This window comes from Echiichthys vipera (genome assembly GCF_963691815.1).
Source record: "Echiichthys vipera genome assembly, chromosome: 19".
NCBI classification, from domain to species: Eukaryota; Metazoa; Chordata; class Actinopteri; order Perciformes; family Trachinidae; genus Echiichthys; species Echiichthys vipera.
The window spans coordinates 13,362,016-13,385,824 of NC_139844.1; the positions used below are offsets into that span (position 1 = coordinate 13,362,016).

At 38.5% G+C, this 23,809-nt stretch overlaps 2 protein-coding genes across 2 annotated transcripts; one reads left to right on the forward strand and one right to left on the reverse strand.

Moving 5' to 3' along the window:
* Positions 1–3,154: 3,154 nt before the first annotated feature.
* On the reverse strand, positions 3,155–5,556 carry rdh14b (retinol dehydrogenase 14b). Its single transcript, XM_083934006.1, has 2 exons — positions 5,194–5,556; positions 3,155–3,982 (listed from the first exon to the last, which is right to left on the reverse strand). The coding sequence occupies exons 1-2, from the start codon at positions 5,545–5,547 to the stop codon at positions 3,365–3,367; spliced, it is 972 nt and encodes a 323-aa protein (XP_083790132.1). The 5' UTR covers positions 5,548–5,556; the 3' UTR covers positions 3,155–3,364.
* A 4,540-nt stretch (positions 5,557–10,096) lies between these two features.
* LOC310961894 (interleukin-6 receptor subunit beta-like) lies at positions 10,097–21,165 on the forward strand. The gene is made up of 16 exons (XM_083934189.1): positions 10,097–10,292; positions 11,859–12,128; positions 12,228–12,357; positions 12,452–12,636; positions 12,741–12,853; positions 14,567–14,590; positions 14,697–14,859; positions 15,813–15,895; positions 15,981–16,194; positions 16,345–16,506; positions 17,181–17,282; positions 17,365–17,505; positions 17,598–17,738; positions 19,119–19,203; positions 19,400–19,481; positions 19,976–21,165. The coding sequence occupies exons 1-16, from the start codon at positions 10,241–10,243 to the stop codon at positions 20,384–20,386; spliced, it is 2,358 nt and encodes a 785-aa protein (XP_083790315.1). The 5' UTR covers positions 10,097–10,240; the 3' UTR covers positions 20,387–21,165.
* The last annotated feature ends 2,644 nt before the right edge of the window (positions 21,166–23,809 follow it).

Consider the following 23,809-nt stretch of genomic DNA (forward strand, 5'->3'; position numbering starts at 1 on the left):
CCGCAAGAGAGGCATTTTAATTTTGAATTGACGTCGGTATAAACTGCACATTACAGATTCAGTCATTATTTTGAATGGACTGAAACCGTGTTGGCCTTGTGAGGATTTAAATGTGAATGTTGAAGACAACACAATCAATTAATCACTTCAATTAGAAACATACATTTCGTTTTTCTTCTGTTTGGTTGAATTTGACAGTATCGGTGGGTGTGTTATATTGTTATTAATGGAACGTTTTGAGATCTGTTTTAGCAGTCAGTATTTCTTTTATTTCTGCTCTTCTATTTCCCATGAAGAGGTTTTCCTGCCCCCATTCTACCTCAGATTTGGATGCCCACACCCCATCAAGCCACTGTAACCCTGTTTCTTTGACGACGATGCATGTTTATATATTTTGGTTGTTTTGTTCGCCTAATAAAGCACAAATTATACATAATCACACTCCCAAGCCCTCCTTTAATGTTCAAATGCAGCTGTCTGGGGATTTTAAAAGTGTACTGTCGCATAGTATCGGTTGTTGTTTTAAGATAATTGCATGTCTGCTGAACCATGTGGAGTGATGAACTGTTAGGGAGACCATTCAAACTCACATTGCTGCAGCCATGTGGTGCGTGTCTGCTGAGTCACTACGAAGCCCTGCTTCATCACTGTTGTGAATTTAAAAATAGGCTCGTAGAGACAGATTTATGCCAAGATAAGCACACTGGAAACAGAAAGGATGTTTGTTTGTACCAAGGAGTCATCAAGAAAATACTACACAGAAATGTTTTTTATGGTGTGATTTTGTCTGATGTTAAACACACTGAATAACTGCTAATACTCAGCATGAGGCAGTTGCTCTTCTGCTGTCTGTTACAAGTGTCATGCTGCTACTTAAAAGCAACAATACCTTACAATATACAATATGAAGCTCAAAAATATACTTTAACTCAATTTCATTTTCGTTAAGTTTCATATATTTTTGAAGAAACTGCCAGCTGATTGAACTCTTTTTAGGTCGATATAATTAGGTGTATGGCTTAAACAATTAGTCACTTAATCTCCTAGCCCTCTTTGAGGACTTTATTCTGGTGTAAACTTAATATATTTCAGTTTAGGACTGTTGATTAACAAAGTAAGACATTGGAAGACGTCAACTCGGATGGACGATTGATCAATGAACAGCAAATTCATCTGCAACTATTTTTCAGTCAAAAATACCAAACGGTTTTTAGTTTTATCAACTTTTGTCATGTAATAATTTGCAGCTTCTCTGTATTTTCTGTTTTTCGTAACAGAAACAAACTATATTTTGGTTTTGAACTGTCGGGAGGACAAAACAAGACATTTAAAAAGGTCCCATATTATAAAAAGTGAGATTTTTAATTTTTTTTATTACAAAGCAGGTCGGGCTGCTGTATAAATACTGTGAAAGTATCAAAATGCTCAATATTATTCAGGATTCATATTCAGAAACTGTGCCTTTAAACAATCTGACTTCTGTACAGTTGAGATGTCACAGCTATACTATACTGTATACAGGTTTTTTCAGAAAGACAACATGAGAAAAATAACGTGTTTTAGAACAATAGACCATATAAAAATTAAGTAGAAATACAAGTATGAACCTGAAAATAAAGCACAATATGGGAAGTTTAAGACTTTGCATTGGGATTAAGGAAATTGTGATTATATTTTTTTGTATTTTTTGACATATTTAGATCAAACGATGACAATAATCACCAGATTAATCAATAATGACAATAATTAGTTAGTTGCCGGCCTAAATTTAGTCCACCGTCTATATTCAACATTGGCAAACAGATGTTCTGTTCTCATAAACTGTATGGGAGGGATTTCAGAAATGATCTACTTGTACTGTTCCCATTGCTAACACTCCTTCTCCTACCGAGGAGAGTGAGGATTTACACGCGAGATTGAATCCATCCACAGGAGGGAGCCACGGTGCAGCAGTATCTCACTGAACTGCATTGTCAACCTGGTTGTAAAGTCTCCTCCAGACAGAGTAGAAAGCATTTACACTTCAAACGCATCAACAGAGGAACACTAGATTAACAGCTGCCCCCCACCTCTTTTCTTTCACACTGCAAAATACATGCTAAAGTATGCACAATTTAGCATTCAGGTACAATAACTGAGCTAAAAAAAGATGTGTTTTTCAGAGAATTTGCAAAACATAAGCAATAATGTGACCTCCCAGTGGAGGCGGACGCAATATCTCAGCTTGGTTTTGATGGATCAAATGCTGAGCTGAGTTTGATCTTGATGTGTCTAAATTTAAGAAGAGAAAAGAGCAAAGGTGCTAAGATGTAGGTCATATATTCATACACCAAGACAGACCAGGTTTGCAGGCTATACACAGATAATTACCTTAGTAATTATTTCCATCACTGGTGAGGAAAATCTATTTTAAAGGGCCACGTGTGCCCTCTGAGCATTGTTTTCCTTGGTGTTTTTCCAGAAAGCCAACAAGTCACAAAAGAATATGGGTGTTCTTGTGTCCACATGCACTTTCGTAGCCGGGTTACGGCTTTCTGCAGTAAGCTTATTTCTTAATTGTCCCTTGAGAAACCCTTGTTCTGGGTTATGGGATTAAAGAAACCCAAGCTAAAATTTCTCCTGGAGCGCACAGATTTCTTGGCCATATAAATAGGTAACCAGTTTTTCTTTTCTTATTTTAGGTATAATAAGTACCATATTAAAATGTCTAAAAATTACTAGATATATTACCTATGTTATATATTTTGTCGAGTTGTGTTTCAAACCTGTTTCAATTTTTCCGTCAATGGCATCATAAATTGATTTTATCCAGCTTTAACCCATATTTTTATGATACACTTTTTTATATCTTATTTTTAAGGATTTCCGTCATCTGGATCTTGCGTTACCAGAGAAACAATCTGAATAAACATCCTGTGTCCACCGAAGAAAAAGATTTTTAACTTGAAATAGCTTTATTCAATAATTTCTAATGGTTTTAATCACCATTTTAGAGAGGAGGAGAATTTGAGGATAATTCAGCTCATGGCAGAAACCTCCTGAATGATGAACACTGAAATAATCCTAACCAGGAGAAGCTGTGCAGCCGGTGAAGACAACTCCCAAACCGTCTCCTTTGTTATTGTTTTGAACGAGAGACCACCTGTGGCAGAAAGTTACATATCGTGCGTTTAATTCAAAGCTTCATACATTCTCAATCCACTGCAATCCACACTCAACACTCACAAATGTACACACTTCATTGGCAATTAATGATTTTATCCCCAAGGTGGCAATCAGTCTTTTCATGAGCTATCTTCTGCAGAGTGGTGTCTGTGGGGCAGCATTTTGTCACTTAAGGACCATCCACAGTACAGGACTCTGCTCAGTTAGCGAGCCCAACCATGCTCGTGCTTATGTCCCACAGTTTCTTGGCTGCCTGGTCATCTGTAGCTTTGGCCATCAACTCCTCCTCCACACAGTTTGCGAAGCATTTCCCCGACACTCCCTCCGCCTCAGGGGAGCAGGCTAGATAGAGGGGGGTCTGGGCCCCCTCCAGTGGACTCTTGAAAAAGACTAGTGAGGCGAGGTAGAAAAGCGGCTTTGCCAGGAGAGGGATTTGAACATGCCTGCCCAGTCTGGTCCTCACGATGCCCGGAGTGAGAGCGTTGACCGTGACCCCCGTGCCCTCCAGCTGACGAGCCAGTTGGAGTGTAAACAGCAGGTTGGCCAACTTGCTCTGACTGTAGCAGAAGGCCTTATCGTAGTTATTTTCACTGTTCAGGTCATCAAAGTTAATGTGGCCGTATTTGTAGAGCTTCGAGGAAACAACAACGATGCGGCTGGGAGCCGAGGTCTTCAGGAGGTCCAACAGGAGGTGAGTGAGGAGGAAGTGACCCAGGTGATTCACGCCGAGCTGCATCTCAAATCCATCTTCTGTCTTCGTGTAGGGACACTGGTAGAGTCCGGCATTGTTGATGAGCACGTCGATCCTGGATTCCTCCTTAAAAAGGTCATTTAAATAATTTAAGACCCCACAATTTCAGCTTAATAACTCACATCAAACACTAAAATAGGTTTACTTGTAAATCAAAAGAATTTTAGACGTTTCTTTGTTGAATCTACAGCTACTTGAAGTAATATCCTGTATATAAAGAAAAGCAGTGACCTTTGAAATGTACGTGCCTTTATTAAAGCAATAAATAATTCAATAAAACCATTAACACAGAGACGGCTTCAACTGTGGGACAAATTAGAGTCTCGTTTAAATAAAGAATGAGGTGGTGAAATTATTACTCCACAGTTTATAAAGAGTGAACAAAAGTATTACATGAGTGGTGCTCAGACATTTGAAAGTGTTTATAAATGTGACTGTAGATGCTAGTAGGAGTAGTATGGAATAATACTAGCAACATATTTCTCATTAGAAGAGCTGGATAAAACTACTTAGATTATCGGTTAAGTACATTTTTAAGTTAAGATAACAAATATTTGGTCTGAAATGTAAGAATTTGCTGCTTTTTCTTTGTCTTGCAATATAGTCACTTGAATATTTGCGGGGTTTGACTGTTGGTTGGACAAAAAAGACATTTAAAGATGTCACATTGCACTTTAGGAAACTGGGATGGCCACTTTTCAGTTTTTCCGGTGTTTTAAACACCAAACTGATTAAACCTTGGTTCGTTTTTTAAAAGTCACATGTGATTGAAGCCATAAATAGATGTTTGGCTCAGGTAAAGTGACTCAGAGTACAGCTTACAAAAAGGTTCATTGATTTCAATATTTAGAGCTAGACTTCTGGCAGAAATGACCTTGTAGATGCTGTTAGACCTTCTTATCCTTATAATTGAATATAGCAAACTTAGTGCCTATTTAAAAATCCCTTCTAAAAACCTACTTTTAAAGGGACAGTGTATTATTTCACCTTGTTCTGTAAAGCACTTTGTGAATGTATTTTTAATAAGTGCTATACAAATAAAGTGTATTACTCTTATTTATGATATCTTATAGATAATAACGCATTTATTGTCTGGTACCAGTGTGTTAAAGGGCCAGTATTAAAGTTCAGCACCACGGATAGTCCCCCAGCTCAAGTATAATGCTCCTTTTTTTCGGACATAACAATCAGAATTAAACTGATCAGTATTTAGTAAACAAGCCATTCTGTCTTCTCATCTATGTGGCTAACCTACCAAATGTATCATCTCAATTTACCTCTTTAATTTCCTCACAAAATCTCCGGACTGATCTCAGAGAAGCGAGGTCCAGGTGTTTGAAGACCACCTCCCCTTGCTCTGGTCCCGCTTGTTTCTTGATGTCCTCGGCTGCCTCCTCGGCGCTCCGCTGGTCCCGGCAGGCCATGATGACCCGGGCCCGGAGCTTCAGCAGCTCCCCGGCCAGGGCCTTCCCTATCCCGCAGTTAGCCCCGGTCACGATGACCGTCTTTCCTCGCATCGTGTCAGCCGGATACTGCAGCAGCTTCACGGCTTTCTGCTTGGGGAATAAACGACGCATGAGGAGAAGCACCCCACCGCCGACGACAGCGGCTACTATCACCGCAGCGGACATGAGAGCGAAGGGGACAGGGCAAAGCGGACGAGAGCTCTCTGTGGTTGTGAGGCTAATGGAAGGAGGCTGGGACACAGAAAAACCCGTCCGAGCTGTGGGGCTATGACGCATGCGCAATGGAACAGGAGCTGCGCTGTTGGCATGGCTGTAGGTTTTGTCTTTTATTTTTGGTGAGCTTGGCTTGTCCCATTTAAATTTTTAATTTCTAACAAAATTAGAGATTTACATCTCAAGCTATGACATAAGATATATCCTACTGATGCAAAGTATCATCCATTTATTTTACAAGTGTCCGTTTAAGTGTCCGTTGCTTATCACTTTTTGGAAAGATTTGGAAAATTTTCCTTTTGCTAAAACTACAGTTAGATATCACTTTGATGAGAAAATTATTATGTTTGCCTCCTTATCTCACAGTAATACATTTAACATGATTAATTTCTTCATATTTCTAGGTAAATTCCATAAACATAAAGTCAAAATGTCACAGGCGTCATCAGGCCCGGAGTGGCTAATCGGGAGGACCGGGACAATTCCCGGTGGGCCGGTCTGACTTTTGGGCCGCGAGGGCCGGTGTTCAATTATTATTTTTATTTATTTTGTGCCGGTGTTCAGTCATGGCACTGAGTGGAGTGGGTATCACGTGTATGCTGTTACCGCTGTCTCTGGTCATATCGGGGAGCTGGCGGTCTGTTAGATCATGCCAATGAAACTGGGACGCGGACGCAGGTTAAGGGCGCGCCCACCGACAAGAAACAGACGCAGACACAGCCTGATGTAACGTAAGTGTCGTGCACTAGTCCGCACACTTCAGTGATGTTTGCCCAGCTCCAACCACAGATGTACAAGGAAAATAATAACCCAAAATGGCAAATCAAAAGAGCAAGGGTGGCGCAGAAAAAGCGAGGATTAAAAAGAGAAAAGCCCTGGAGACAGACGCAACCAACTCTCCTCTCACACTCGGTGACAGCGTCTTATAACGATCATATAATAGTATAATATAATTGTATATATAATATCACGGCCAAAAGCTCTATGCGCCTCCGGATGGCCGTAGCACGAGGAGCTCTCGTAGGGATTGGGCTTCCCAGGGTTTGATTACCGGCGTTGCTGTGTGGAGCCGGTCTTCCGCGTTCCACACAAGACCGGATTTCTTTTTATTACTGGAAAAAAATAATACAAAATAACTCGGTGTTGGCCTCAACCACTGGTAATACCGCATACCGCGGCAACCCTGATTGTTACTAATAATTGCCATAATAATTTCTTATAGCCTGTCTAACCTAACGTTACATAATTTAAATAATATTATGATGCAACGCCACATAACTGGCCACAAACTTTGATTTGTAGCCCCTCAGATACAAGATGCATCACCAAGCACCAGCCATCAGCCCACAGGTCCAGAGTGTGCAGGTAGGATTGCTCATTAAGTGAATATTATTAGAATTAATATAATGAAGAGTATGGTGTAGACCTAGCCTGGTCCTACCAGACTCGTACTTCATTTCATTTGCACAGAGAGTCTGGACCTACTCAATTGATAGACTTTAACTAACTTGGAAGGCAGGTGTCTGTTGAAATTTAAAACTATTGGATCTGCCCAGTGCCACTCTGGATCTGCCATAACCAATCGCCAACGTTTGGCCGGGAATCACGTTGCACGCATGCTGTAAACACACACTGCATGAAGATGTAAACGAGAGCTGATTGGACCCAGATTGCAATTGATGATGATAGAGGATTCAGCACTACAATAATGAAACTGACTTGAATTTTTGACTTGAAAAAGGGGAGATTTGTGACGAGATTTATGAACATTTTTATGATTTAGAGTCAGAGGCAGAGCCAGGAGCCAGTGGTGAGGAAGAAACAGGTGAGCTAGTGTGTGAACAAGCAAGCATCAGTTCCCATAAAACCACTTTCTATGCCCCAATGATAGTAGTGGCCAGTTATACTTTTGATCATTAGTAATAGTAAGAATTACAGTAGGAATTACAAGGCTTTAGAGAACAGTGCACTATTGTGTGCTTAACATATAAAGTTATAATTACATTATTTTAATATAATAGGTCGTGATCTAAAGTGGGCCGGTCTGAGGTATGAAACTCCAGGGCTGAAAATGAGTCCCACTCCTGCCCTGGGCGTCATTCATTCACATTATTTTTAATTGAACTAAAAATATATTTTGAGTCTCCGTCTTATGTTGAATCCAACAAAAATTGCCTATTGAATTTTATTCAAATTACATTTAGTGAACTTATCTGCCATTATAACTTGCCCTATATATAATTTTATTTAGATTTATTCATTTTTATTTCCTTTTTATAATTTATTTATTTTACTAGACATATTTATTGATCTAATGTATTTACTTATTTTGTCATTTCTATATTTCTTCTATTATTTATCTTCTATATATTATTTATCTAAATGTTTTGTTCTATCATTTCAATGCATGCCTTTGTCATGTCTTGAAATGTCTGTTGCTCTGTTTTTTTTGTTCCTTTTTTAATTGTTCATACTAATGGATGATAAATTAAGTTTTTTTTGAAAAAGAAAAAAAGAACAGTAAAAAGCGTTTATTTTTGGTGACCCAGCCTCCTTCCAAATGCCTTGATATTCCCCCGGAAATACTTCATACGCAACTTTGCCAAAAAGTAACGATCAGCTTTACATGATTTATTTTGTGTATTATTTGTTATATTATATGTATTTTTGCTAAACAGACGTCTGACTTTAATTAAACGAGTGGACCGAAGGCAAACAACTCAGCTGGAAGTCCAACGGGCGTAAATTATCATCACCAGCAGGCTACCGACGCTAACCAAGCTAGCAACGTTAGCAACGCATACAACTTCCGGGGTGTTTTCGTAACCGAACTACATTTTTTTCCCCCTCAAAAACTTTATTTAGAACAATCCAGTACTTTACAACTTCTCGTTGGAATTTTGACCTTGCATTTGAAAAAAATAAACAAATTCAAAACGGTAAGCAAAATAAAGTACAGTAAATAAAAATACAATAAAGTATCACACATTATTTGTATTTTGAGAGAGAAAAAATGTCACCAAAAACTGTGACACAGAATGGCAAATGTTTTTGTTTGAATAGTTGGTTTGTATCAGCTAATGTGTGTAAAGACGTTACTGAACTAAATGTTATACTAAATGTAGCATTTAGCATTTTATATTTATATAGGAATATATGAATATGTATGGAAGTCCAACGGTCGTAAATATATATATATATATATACAGGGTTATTCATATAGCTGGCCTACTTATTCAATGTAGCTTGTAACGATAGTGAAAACCATAGGGTGAAAACTAGTTTACCAGTCTACCCATTCGCAAATTATGCACAGTGAACACTAGGTGGAGCTATATGAACAGAAAAGGGGAAGAGAAATGGGCTATTTTGCTCTCAAAAAGAGTCCTGCATCGTTTGGCCAAACTGATGGGTGTAACTTTAGAGGAAATGTTGCAGAATATGGCGTGCAATTTTGAAAAAGTAAACTAAATTCAACTATCTGTCTTGTGGAGTTTACAATTCTAGCTTTTGTGGTCCTTTGGTTTCACACTACCAGATTATTACAGTAAAAGTGGTATGCCCCCTGAGGTCGCTGGAAGTCAGCAAATGTACTTCTATTGTGTCAGTGCAGTGGATAACATTCATGCCACATTGGTGTTTTTGTTGTTTTATTCCAGTTAGTACAGTATCATTCACTTTTCTCTAAATCCTCCCTGGTCAGGTGGAGTTGGGACTGTAAACTAGAAACATTAGCAGTTGTTGAGCCGTCATCTGATGGGGATCCTAAATACTAATAGGGTAAGTGGCTCCAGCCCTTATATTATAATATAGATTTAACCAAAGGCCAATATAAATGCCTTGTAGACTCCTTGTATTCCATAGTTGAAGGGCTCTGGTCAGGTGAGAGTCAGGATCAAAGTGTCACAACTCATTATTACCGGCCATATGACTCTAAAACACTGTAGTGTACCAAAACATTGCTTTTCAAATAATTTTCCTGTTTCACTGTATGCAATGAATAGATTGCAGATTGAGGTACAATGAAAACAATAAATAAATGCACAGAAATTTATGCAAGTGCAGATATTGTGTCAAAGGTGTGGCAAAATTATGCTTATATTTACAAGTAAGTTTGGGAGGGCACAAGGCAGCAGCTCTGTTCTCCCCAGTCCCTTTCCCCCTGGTTTCATCAACAACCTTGCATCTGTGAATCCATCAGTGTAACTTAGATGTGCAGCCAAATAGCCTTTGCCCAGCCAGACAGTTGGGGTTTATTTCCTGGCAGCTGTGTGATTCACATCTCATTCATAGTAGTGTATTTAGAGCAGAGAGGTTCGCTGTCTTAACACGTTGCTCTCACATTGCTCCAGGAATAAACAGAAGACAGAAATGATCAAAGTCTGAGAGGCTGTCGCCACTTCCTCTTGCTGGCTGTGTTTCCAGTTGGGTAATATATCCCGTTTATTTCAGAGTTTGCTTCAGTTCCTGTTACTTGATGGCTGAAGAGCTCGTTAGAAAATGTGGTGTGGTGTACAGTTGGCATTATCAGAAATAGTAAAGGCAATTTTACTTGTTTTTATCTTGCGCACCTGATTATCTCACATCTCTAAAAGTATTCTGAAAGGCGATTTCTTTCTTTCTTTCTTGTAATGGGACAAAAGAAATGTATTTCTTTCCAGCCGTATTCACCCTGGCTGTATTCTCCATTTGTAACGGTAAGGAAACCTCTTATATCTGATATTTCTTGTGGAAGTTAAAGCATAATGTTAAAATGCACAGAAGCTGACTGTTGTTGGATTTAAGGGAAATGATGAGTTTGTTTTGGTTTCATTACATAATGTTCACTGGGGTTAAAATTACCATTTTAAGAAAGATTTAAGAGGCATAATAATTGTGTTTTGTTGTGTATGATGGATATTGTCTTGTCATGCCAGTGCCAAAGACACATTTCCATTTTATGCAAATCTAATTGACAATAAATTAATCTGAATAGGAATCTAATAGATACAAATAAAAACAGCATTTCTAGAATAATAATACAATATATTAGTATTCTTATTATTTTATTTACAATTATAGATGGGCCTTAAAGTCCCTGAAAACTACCACCAACTGCAGTCAAATCTACAATATTTCTCATACGTTAATTCACAAGTCATTATTCTCATTGAAGAGTATATTCATTAAAATAACCACAGATCTAACTTGAGATTGAGAAATACTTTCATGCTCATGTTAGCTACCAGATATGAACCTAAAGAATACGGTCAGTGGTGTAAAGTAACTAAGTACCTTTACTCAAGTACTGTTCTACTGTACATGTGCTCTGAGTATTTCTACTTTATGCTGCTTTATACATATACTCCACATCATTTCTGAGGGAATTTTATAGTTTTTATTCTCACTATATTATTTGACAGCTCTTATTACTGTTACTGCAGATTCGGATTTGTAATACAAAATATAATTAACAAATACATTATGACGTAACCCCACAGGTTTTATTATTTGTTAAAATTATTAATTTCATTTTAACAATGGTATAACAATTATATAATAATATGATTGTGGAAGGAACCATTCTGCATAATATGTAGTACTTTTGCACTTTTACTTAATTGAAAAGGCATTTATAGTAGAGTATTTCTACATCATTTTATTGCTATTTTTACTTACTTAGTAAGAATCTGAGTACTTCTTCCCCCACTGAATATGTAAACACACGCACCATTTAAGTATGCACCGCCTTTGCCACCACCATGGACATGGACGCCTCTCGGCTCACTTTGAGTGCATGACGAGAAGATAATAACATTATATCACTGTGATTATTCTGTGTACATTCCCCCCAAAGACAGATGTTTTCAAAGTGTGACACAGGCCTCGGTGAATGGAAGAGAGAAATATTACATTCGTTATCAAAGGAAGATCACAAACAGCCTAAATGTGTGTGATTTGGTTAAGTAGCTGGTTCAGAGATACAGTCGTTTTGAGGAATTTTACAGGTTTTTTTTTCCCAGGACCAGATAAGTGAAAACATCTTCTAATTCCTTTTCAGATGTGTAATATTTATTTAGCTATTTGCATGTTGTTCAAGATATGATATCACACGTTATTGTAGTTCAAAATAAACTAAACTCAATTATGGCTGCATATTTGCCACACAGACACAAAAGTAGTATCCATCTTCTCATCTAACTCTCGACAAGAAACTGCAAAGCGTATTCCCTAAAATTTAATTTCGATTCTGAAAAGTTAAATAACTCGATCATTTCCCGCAGGCCAGCATGACAACACCTGCAACGTTGTCCCTAAAGATCAATACATTGAAATGGGATCAAATACCGATATAGTGTGCCAGACTTCATGTGTCCATGGCAAAATCTTCTGGACACTGAACAACAGACGGTTAGACGAAAGTCTGTCAAACACCATCAACTCCTCACACACAGTCCTGTCACTGAGGAACTTCACTCACCAAAGTGCTACACTGCAGTGCCACAGTGCAGATACTCACCAAGTCCTCGGAGGCACCACCATCAGAACGTACTGTAAGAAGTATCTCTGGTACTTATTATTCTAACAGTTGATTATAGCTGTGGATGAAAGATATTGCATTGCTGACTTTCTTTTTCTTTCCTTTTTTACAGCCAAACCCAACAAAATAGCATGCATATTGTATAATAAAAATCAGACAGAGGGACTTTTCCCAGACCTGTTCACATGCAAATGGGAGCATCAGATTAATCCTTCATTAGAAGTAAACTACAGTGTACTGCGGTGGGTGTCCTATTTTCTCCCTTTTGTGTATGAACCAGTGCATTCTTGGTCTTGTTGAATTATCTACTCAATATAAAACATATGTTTCTTTCAGTGCGTCTTCGTTAAAACCTTCCCAGAGTGAAATCTGCAAGTCACAGTCACATGAAACAAACTGCACAGCTGAAAATATCTATGATCAAATATACATGGTGGAGAATATAACTATTACTGTGAGAGCTAAAACTGCTTATTGGAAAGTTGACTCCGACCCTTCTGAATTTCACCCATATCACATGTGTAAGTAACATAGAGCAAATTTTGCAGAAAAAATTGATTTCTTACTCTTTGTGGTTCACCATTGTACATTTCTGCATTGTGATGTCATAATCATGTTCCCCCAGTGAAACTTATCCGTCCGAAGGTAACTGTAACTGCCTTCTCTGATCATCTGTTGGTCAAGTGGGAACCGAAAAGTTACTCAAGAGAGTGTCACTGTCAAGTCAATTATAGCAAGGTACGTCCCTCTTTGATCACCTAAATGCATCTGAAGTATTTCCTGGAAGCAACTGTGAAGACAGCATGGAATAAAATGCAATAATCTCACTGGTACAGCACAGTACGCATCAGAGTCAAACATAGACGAAATCAAAGCGTTTGGCTATTAGCAGGTTGGTTATTTACAGACTCACAGACAATACTTACTATTCCTGGTGATTGAATCAAATGTAGATGTTTAGATAAGCAATATCCGCCCACCATGTTGGGTAATTGATCCATGTAGACAGGGGGAAACTGAAAGAGCATCATAGTCAACCTTAATTTATCAAGATATCACAAACACTCAGGTTCATGCAAGTGTACAAAAGCATTGTCTGTAAACAATCATTTGTTTATCATGAAATCAATGTAGGGCTGCTTAGTCAATTAGTCTACTAGTTGGTCGTTTTGGTGTTAATTATTTTTTATGCTTTTTTTCATGCTGAAAGACTTTTCCAAGAAACTTATGAGCGCATATATGGTAAACACATGATTTAAAGTGGTGGTTTTGCATGATACTTTTCAGCGAACTACACTTTTTCCTGATCTGTCAATAGAATCTACAAATCAAAGAATTTCTTTCATCAAGGACAGCCATAAATAAATACATACAAACTTAACTGGCTAACTTTTACCACTATGACACACACACACACACACACACACACTCACACACACACACACACACACACACTCACACACACACACACACACACACACACACACACACACACACACACACACACACACACACACACACACACACACACACACACACTCACACACACACACACACACCAACACACACACACACACACACACAAAAACACACACACACTCTCTCACATAAACTCACAAGGTGAAAACATTACCAGCATTGCTATCACAGCTGGTAATAATCCAAACACACGTCAAATTGCATTGATATCTACAGGATCATCTGTTTTCTATCCCCCCAAAAGGACGAAACATTCCAACGGGTTGCCGTAGTATTGGAGATTAAATATCACCAAGCAATATTTACATGGGCTGCTTCTTGCAGAAATCCAGTTGCTGCTTTGTGCCCGCAATTGGATTACATATCTATGAACAAACAGGGCAAATTAAAAAAAAACCTCCCTAGATAGAAAAATGATCCATAGGAACTACTAATAGTGGAATCTAACATAAAGAATGGGAAAAATAGGATAGTACCTCAAACGATAGAAACATATATATATATAACATCGGGCACCAGCAAACCAGCGATTGTTCCGTAGTAGACATTTGGCCTACAATGTCAGGAAATGTTAAAATAGAATTGTGCACACGCAAAGTGGAACATTTTGTTTCTCAAGACGCCATAGCTCTCCCTTCAACCGCCGCTGCTTAAATCCTGATTTCAGTTAAGCTGCAGTTGCTGTTGAGCTGTGGCAGTAGGGGTTTCTATAGACCTGCCTGGGTCCTTGTTAACTTCCTGTCAGTCAATGTCATTCACATTCACTGCAACAGGAAATAAACTGGGACACATTTAGACCGTTTACAACTGTGAAACGCCCGGCTCTCTAAACAGCAGAATTGGCCATTGAAAAACCCATATCAGTCGACCACGAGTGAAAACTTGTAAAGCTGTTTCTGATTCTTATGTTTTTTTGGGGGGGATTCTCCTTCATGATGAATAAAACTGTTTCCGTCTGCCCTTCTGTTCCAGGCTATCTATGAAAGAGCTCCAGAGGTAAGAGACACATTTTTCACAGCTGTGTTTCAGCTTTGGACTCTTGGGACTTCACAGGAATTTTAATGGATGTTTCTAACGGAGAGATCATTTTTGTTTCTCCCAGTTAGTGCTCAATAAGACTCTAAAGGAATGGCACAAGACAGGGCAGGTGACCATTGAGGAAGTGGAATCCTGCAGCAACTACACATTTTCAGTCCGCTGTGCTTTAGACAAGGCCCCCTGGAGCGACTGGAGCGAGGAGAAGACAGTTATGACCCGCTTAAATAGTAAGAACAATGTTGGAACAACTTGCATCGGAACTCCTAAAAGCAGGCTACTAAATCACCACACACTTTTAAAAAACATCTTACTAAATGATATATTATTGTTTTATCTATAGCAATTGTAAAGATACTAAGACAATAATTTGGTACATGTAACACTGTTTATCTGCTTTCATGAATATCAAGGATCAAACATTCATAACAACTTCAAGATGTTCATACAGTGATTTTCAGTTTACAGGAAAATGTGTTGTCCAGATAATTTAGTTTGTCTCAAAGCTTACAACCAATCATTTCATTTAAAGCTGCAGTAATTCTCCAGATTTTACGCTCAACAAACTAAATTAAAAAATGACATATTTGTAGACAGTATAAATATACCAAACATATTTAATTACAAACTTGTGCAGAAATGGTGCAAGATAAAAAAATAAGGGAAAAAAACACTATTGCTGGAAAACAGATCCTAGATATTTCAGTTGCAGGTTGGGACTTGAATGAGAATATCTTAAGAAACATCTACAATGTTACATCTGTGTGTGTGTGTGTGTGTGTGTGTGTGTGTGTGTGTGTGTGTGTGTGTGTGTGTGTGTGTGTGTGTGTGTGTGTGTGTGTGTGTGTGTGTGTGTGTGTGTGTGTGTGTGTGTGTGTGTGTGTGTGTGTGTGTGTGTGTGTGTGTGTGTGTGTGTGTGTGTGTGTGTGTGTGTGTGTGTGTGTGTGACATATTTTAAAACAAACAATGAGTTTAATTGGCTCCAGAGAACTGAACTGAACCTGAAACGCCAGGTAACTCATTCCAAAGAGTTGAGGATTTATAGTTTAAAAGTATGTGAAGGCTGACTGTGTTCTCTCCTTTTCCCTTATAAATGTTTTAGCTAACTTAGTTATCACATTGCAGTATCACCATATTTCTGTATGTGTATTCCAGTTTTGATCATATATTTTACCCTTCACAGAGAATGATGTCAAGCTGCGGCTGTGGAGGAAGGTAGCTGAACCACAGAAAAACGGAGTTAGGAAAGTTCATGCCATGTGGAAGGTAAGGAAGCCTCCCTTCAAAATGAACTTCCCTCATTTTCAAACTCAAAATGCAGCTTCTCAAGTTGTTCAATCTGTCTACGCAGGAGATTCCTTCAACATGCCAGGACACATTTACCTACACACTCAAACAGACTCCCTACAAGGAACACACATCTGGAATAAATGATATGGATACTTTGTGTGGAAGGTCAACTTGTGATGTTGATGTAAACCAAGATGCACACAGAATAAATCTCACAGTCCATAATGAAGCCCTGCTCGTAGACGACTCTGTGTATGTTCCAGCCATCGGAGAGAGTGAGTTAATGATATTGATTTGGCGTTTTTTAATGGGTAACCACAATGGATCATATTGCTTCATTTTTAATGGGACAGTGCTTTGCCCTGATGCATGTTTGTGATTTGGTATGAGGCAATTTTGCTTTCTCACTTGATTTCACTTGACAGGCCTCCCTCAAGTTACCGACATCCAGACCTCGGCCCTTGAAGGCGTTATTGTGGTCAGCTGGAAAAGTGTTCAGCCTGTGAGATGTTACATGATCGACTGGACCCATGATGGAAATCAGTACTATTGGAAGGAAAGCAAATACACGAACGCAACACTGTCTGGTAGGTTAGAGAACATGAAATGGTGGATCGATGTTGGATAAACACTCTATGGGTTTTAGCATTACAGTAATCCATCATCATCTGAGTCTGAGTCATCATCAAACCCATGCTCATTTATGGGCTATGATTTTTTTTTGACCATGAGCTCAATCTGTTTCTTATCTTTCATCGTCTGGGTGCGGCCACTAATGGATTCACTGGTGGAAAGCTACGCTCTAATGCATTTAAACATCATTGTGAGATCATCAAGTGAAGTTTTCAAAGAATATGTTACAGTGTGCTCTGCTGCTTTCCCACTTCATTTACTTTAATCAAACAACATAATGTGACTTACCCTACCTGTAAACGCCTCAGAACTGATTGTCAGATAGCCTCAAAAAATCCTCTGCATCTTTCCGATTATGGATTAGGAGGAGCCTGTGACCGACCATTTGGGAATTTTCCCAAACCAAGAATTCCAACATTCACACGTGTTTGAACTCTCTCAGCTCTATTTTTCCATCCTTGACACAACTATTTCACAAACACAGAACACACAAACACAGAACACATTTGAGGTTGACGGGAATGTCATACAAAGAATGGGAAATATTTCATTACATGACCTTAATGTCCGTACAACATGTCACAGTTTATTCAATTGTTGTCAAGACATTTCATTTTCCTCCTGACAGACCTCCTGGATAAGAAGCCATATAATATTACGGTAACTCCCCTCTTTGATGACAAGACAGGTCATGGCGCACAGGCCCTCCAGATCTGCTCCAGAGTAGGAGGTACGTCATTCAAATTCATGTTAATGATTCTTAAGTATTTTTTTTATAGTTTAAGCAGTCTGATTTTGAAAACATTCTACAGATCCGGGAAATGTCACTATCCAAGTTCAGGCTAATGACAAAAGTGCCGTTGTGAGCTGGAATGTGAAGTCACAGGAGGTGTGTAGTGGTGTGATTGTCAACTACACCGTCTTCTACAGCATGCAGGAAGGACCACAGCTCAGTAGGTCCACCTCGGATGAGCTTGAAGTTTGAGTTGAAGATATTCATTGAATTTCCTCCTCCTTTTTTTAATGGCATTTGGTTTTCTTCTAGATGTTACTGTAGACGGCACAGAGCAGTACATCTCTTTGAAAGATCTAAATCCAGACACCCAGTACAGTGTCTATGTCATGGCCACAGCTCTTTCTGGAACTACCAAAAGCAGCGAGACGCTCTTTAAAACCAAAAGATTTGGTGAGTAATCTGTAAGGGACACAAGTTGTACACACATTTTTGCTCTGGTTCTGTGAGCACAACTGCAGCCTTCGAACTAGCAGCAGGGTGACAAGGTTAATAGTCCATATGATTTAGGCCAACACTTGTACCCCCTGCTGTAACACCAACACAACATAACAGTAATAATGTGGCAATCCTGAACATATTCATGAGCAAGAATTCTTCACCACTGTCCAGGGGAATAGGCATTTAGAAATGGAGAAATTTAGATGCAAAGGGGCCGCCCTGTTAGCTCAACTGGTAGAGTGTGTGCCCCATATATAAAGGCCCAGGCCTCTGCTGCATGTCATTAGTAATCTGTAATATTAAATACAGGCAAAAAAGGCCAGATCTTCGTAGCACCGCATCGCGAACCATGACGTGATGAAGTGTTTAAATGTATCCACCTTCAGATTGTTCTGGCAAGTCAGGGTGAGCCCAGGGGGGTTAGTCAGAGTTTACCTTGGTAAACAACTCATAGAATATCTTGTTGAGCACGAGCTTTTCAGGACAGTAATTACAGACGGATGCATCAGTTCTGTTGCTTGCATGCTTTGGCATGTCATGTGGAAAGTACAGCCTGCTTAAATGCTCACTCCAGCCGCCTTTTCTGAAAGAGAGTTTTAAAGATAAAATAGCACCTGCTCGTAAACAGAAAATTTCATTCATTAGCAAAGAAGTCATAACCTTGCTCAGTTCAGTACACTGAAAGGTTTTGCTGCTATAGCCTAACTTCGTCTGGTACAGCCAGTAGCTTATAGTGGCTTATAGGGGCTTATAGTGAGTCAATTCTCCGCTCTACTTGTACTATTGTTACACTATGTTTCACCATTTACCATTATTCTGTACTGTTATTGTCACTTGTGGCCACAGTAGCCGTTGTTCAGGAAAAGTCTTGTTTTAATCAAGCCCAAATCTGGCTCACAACAGCTGCCACAACAACCTACAACCAGTATCTCATGCCCAGTACTGTGAGATATAGGCAGAATAAAGACAGACATGAAGCGAGTGTGAAATAAAAGTACTATTTATTATTTAAATATGTGCTTGGGGGTTGTAAACCAGTATGTCATCACAAATGTCAAATATATGTCATATTATCAGCTGCATGTGCTGTGACTGATCACCACCGCCACCATCATAACCTACATTACTCAAACAATATCTTAAGTAACTCAGATGTCATAAACTCCATGCACTGTTTTATAGCTACTACATCATAAATGATCATGCTTATCCAATCAGTGAGAAGAAAATGTTTTGTGCAGTAATACACTGCATGCATCACATACAGTTGTGGGGAGGCGCGTCATGTTTTTGTGCAAATGAATCAAAACAAACGTATTCTTTCTTCATTAGGTCGGGGGCTCATCCCAGCAGTCAGTGTCTGCGGAAGCATCATTATACTTCTTGTGTTAACTCTTGGTTTATTCTGTGCTGCTCGGTAAGTTTCAGTATTTTATTGTCACTGATTTGATGTCAAATAAAGACACTGACTGAACCAAGGACCTTTCCATGTCAGCAGTAAGAAAGACCATATTCTACTACATCTTGTGGTCATAAAGAGAATAATCTTCACATTTACACCCACAGTATATTAAAAAATTGTGTCCTAATAATGCTTACAATCTGCTTTTTAGGTGGAAGAAATTCCGGGAGAAGTTGGTGCCTAACCCTGGCCTCAGTTCTGTGGCATTGTGGCCAGCACCAAGATCTCAAGAGGTGAACTCAGTCACCCACACACCCAGAGGGGCAGGGTTTAGAGATAAAAATACAGACAGTGCCATGGACTTATCAAAATACAGCACAGTTAGGCAACTGAGGTTTCAGAGCCATGGTCAGGGCCATAGATTTTAACTTCCAGAAACCTCATGAGTCAAGCCGTTCATCAAAAATCACATCAGCTATTTTCACTGCTTTGTATCTTCCTTTTTTTAAAGATTATTTTTTTGGCAGTTTTCAAGCCTTTTATTATATAGGACAGACAGGAAATGAGGTAAGAGAGGGAGGGGGAGACATGCAGGTCGGATGGAGAGATCACTGTCATGATTCTCTAACCAAGGTTTTATCTCCTGAATAATGGACTTTCTCTGTGTGTGTGTGTATGTGTATATGTATGTGTATGTGTATGTGTATGTGTATGTGTATGTGTATGTGTGTGTGTGTGTGTGTGTGTGTGTGTGTGTGTGTGTGTGTGTGTGTGGATATGTCCGTAGGGAATTTGCCCATTTCAACCATTCAACGATCCATCTGAAAGCCACTGTGACAGGGTTTACACAATGGAAACACAGAGAACGCCCACCTCTCTGCTAGCTACAGACTGCAATGGTAACTCAGCCAGTGACCAGACAGAGGAATACGTTGACCCATCCACGGTTCTGGCGCCAGACGTACAGAACAAAGACCCAGTCGAACCTCCAGAGACATCTTCTCCTGATGATTTCACAGCACTGCTTCCTTCAGAGAACGGCCAGTTGAGCCCTTATCGAAGTCAGACTTGTGTGGAAAGTCCTGCCCCAAGGTCCGGTAAACACAGTAAGCGTATTCCAGTGAAACAGCCAGAAAAAACAACACCGATGACAGTTTACGTCACTTTGGACATGTTTGAACAAGGCCAGGGCAGGTGAGGGAAATGGAATCACGATGAGTCAGTGAGCAGACGTGGTTTAATCTTGCCAAAGACTTCCATGATTGTGTGTGAAAGTAAAGATTATCTTATATCACTAATAGATAACAAAAGGTCATAATTCTATCATAAAATGCAATGTTATGTAAATAAAAGTACATTGTGTTACTGTCTATTCATCATTGATACAAACATGTATTATTTAACTGACAGAATGTGTGCACTCGCTGCTTTATCGAGTCAAATTGATGTGTTTTGCAGAGAATTAAATGGAGATGACTGTATAGCCACCTAGCAACATTTTTTGGTCTCATTTAATGCAAAAAGGGATTGAAAGGAATTGCATTTTTATTCATGGTAAAAAAAATCATGGACCATTAAGAGCTCGTAATAGAAATGCGGTTGAAATGATGAGACAAATATGTATATATGTGTACAGACTGTATTTTATTATATCACAAAGCACAGGTTTTTCCATTTATAGCATGCTGAGGATTTATGTAAACTGTGAGAATGATATTTAGTTGTAAAATCCATAACATGATGTATTATAATATGTTTCCTATTTGTTATATCTGCACCTGTTTAAACAAGAGTAAACTGCTTGCTTTACACTCACATGTGCATTTTTTTCAGTACAACTTGGCATGAAACTTAACAATGACATGTCATTTACATAAGCTGCTTAATAGTGTAGCATTTATAAATGTGCCTGAGATAGAACAGTTCTTTTTGTATAAAATGGGGCACAAATGACTTCAGAACTGCAATGAAGCTGTTTACAGACGTAATCCAGTGCATTATCGCATACTTAATTACATTTTTATTTATGACATTTGTCAAATCGTTCAATCTTTATTAATTAGCAAAGAACACTGCAACATTTAATAAACATTCACCAAGTTAAATATGTTTGGAAACTGGCATGCATTTAATAATTTATCTTTTATTGAACATGTAACAACAACAACAACAAAAAAAGCATGATCAGGGGTTTTGAAGCAGAAAAATCGTCAATGGATAAGAATATTGAATAAAAATATAAAATTAAGCACATACATTTAGTGTTTTACACACTGTTGTGTTACTTAATATATAGTAATAAAGGATAGGCTATTACCTGTGATTAGATTTTTCAATGGTGGAAGTGCCTTTTTACTAACAATAAGATCAGATTGGTTATAAAGTACTGTCTGTTAACTGGCTTTAACAGAGGAGTAATTGGCGATATTATTGATTGATAAAATAAATCAATAAATATTCCACAGTTATTATTTTTTATTATTTTTATATGAAAGACTTCGGAGGGATAATACAGGTGGATGATCCTAAAACACGGGTCTTCAACATTTTTGGGCCAAAGGACCCCTTAGCTGAAAGAACAGATGAAGCAGGGAGCCCCTACTACAAATATTGTATTAAACTGAGTTGCATATTAAACTGGGCCTAACAGCTAGGGCCGCCTAAAGCCTACACACAGCTTTTTATGGTGCATACAATACTAAGATATTACAATGATCTATTCATATTTGTATACATCATATGTTAATGTTAAACATACATTTGGAAGGCACATTGAATCCTTCAGCTCACTTGTATCTGTACATGGCTACCTTACTAACTACCTTAGTGACTACCTTGCTAAGCCAGTAAACCTATCATCAAGGTTGTGTAAATGTATGTATTTAGTTTTTCACAAATAAACCTCTCTTTAGTGATCTCTTTGGGATGACTCCTGCAAGGATATTGAATTTCCAGCACCTTACAAAAACACAAGAGAGGTATAAAAAAATACAATACAGGATGACCATCTTTGTAATAACACGTTGCATGCATGTAAATGTATATTTTTTTAGACATATTTTTGAAAAAGAAAACGTTGGAAAGATTATCAAAGAATCTGGCTGACCCCCTGCAGTAACTCTGGGGGTCTGGACCATAGACATATAAAGAGTAGATGCCGCATCGAACGTTGGGCCGCGAGAAATGCGGCCGCCATCTTGGACCGGTCATTCTACCAGATTAGTTCTATGAGTGACTCGTTGAGCCTATGAGTTGAGCAGCAGAAGGAACAAGATGCCAGAGCACTGTGCAGCGTATTCCTGCTCTAATCTAATATTACAATATTACAATTCATAATCAGTACGGTACAGTACAATTTTAAACAATTATACATAAATCCATGCATTTTTGAATGTTATAGTGAGTCCCTCAGGCTGTGGCAGGTAGATACATATTTAGCTGCCAGAGGAGCTGCTGTCCCTTATTTTATTATTATTATCTTGTCACAGTAGAGGCATGGAGATTAGCCTCTGTGGGAATCTTAGTTAATTTACCCCCCGGCCAGATGTGTGTGTGCAAGCCTGTGTGTGTGTGTGTGTGCCTGTGTAGATATGAAAGGAGAAGCAGGGAGGAGAGGGGTTGTCGTACATGTGGTCTAGTGTAAATGGATTGCACATTTCCAGCAGTAGGTCAGCGGAGGATGTGCTGTGGTTTCATGAGAGGAAGACACTTCAGAGACAGTTAATCTCAGGTCACCTCAGATATTCTCAGTTTTGTTTTTTTAAATATTGAACATGACATTGACATGAATTATGAGATCATTTTTCATGTCATGTCACTTTTTTTTTTTAAAGTTTAGTCTATCAAAGGAGAAGTGGCAGAATCGGATCAATATCCTTTGCTGTTAAACTGTTTCATCAAACAGGAGCAACATGATGTGGGGTTTATTATAAAGAATGAATTAGAGATTTACGAGGCAAGCGTGAACATGTATTTCCACTCTGTGCCCGATATTCTCACAGCTGAACTAAATGTTCCATACATTTTTACTTGGTTCTCCACATCTCCACTTAAAGCAGCACGAACGTCACATGTTTGTAAACCAGAGCTGATGAGTCCAGGCTTTTTTAGTTCAGTTGTACCACAGAAGTTGAAAAAATCATACATTTATTTAACTAAGGAAAAATCTTAAATGGTTTGTATAATTTAAAATGGATATTACTGAACTATGCCCCGTGTTTTTGTTTGCACATTAAATACAATTACTACATAATTAAAATATGTAATAAAGAAGACATTCACATAATTAGACCTTGCCTAAAAACAAAGGACACAGTCATTTTAGATACTATACAAAGTACTCCTACAACATCACTTTCTTTACCAATTAGAGCTACACTCAAATTGGTAACTGTGCAAGAACAAAACAGTGTGAAAATGATCGATTTAACTAAATTTTATATATATTTTTATACCACACACACACTCGCTCCCTCTCCTCTCCACTACCACGACTATGCGACTGGCAGAGCATGGATCATTTCTGAATATTTATAAACATATAGGGTTCGGCTCTTGTTTTTTTTAGTGCTTTAAATGAAAGTGTGTCTGTTTGACTTGTATTTAGATGTGTCCAAAATGT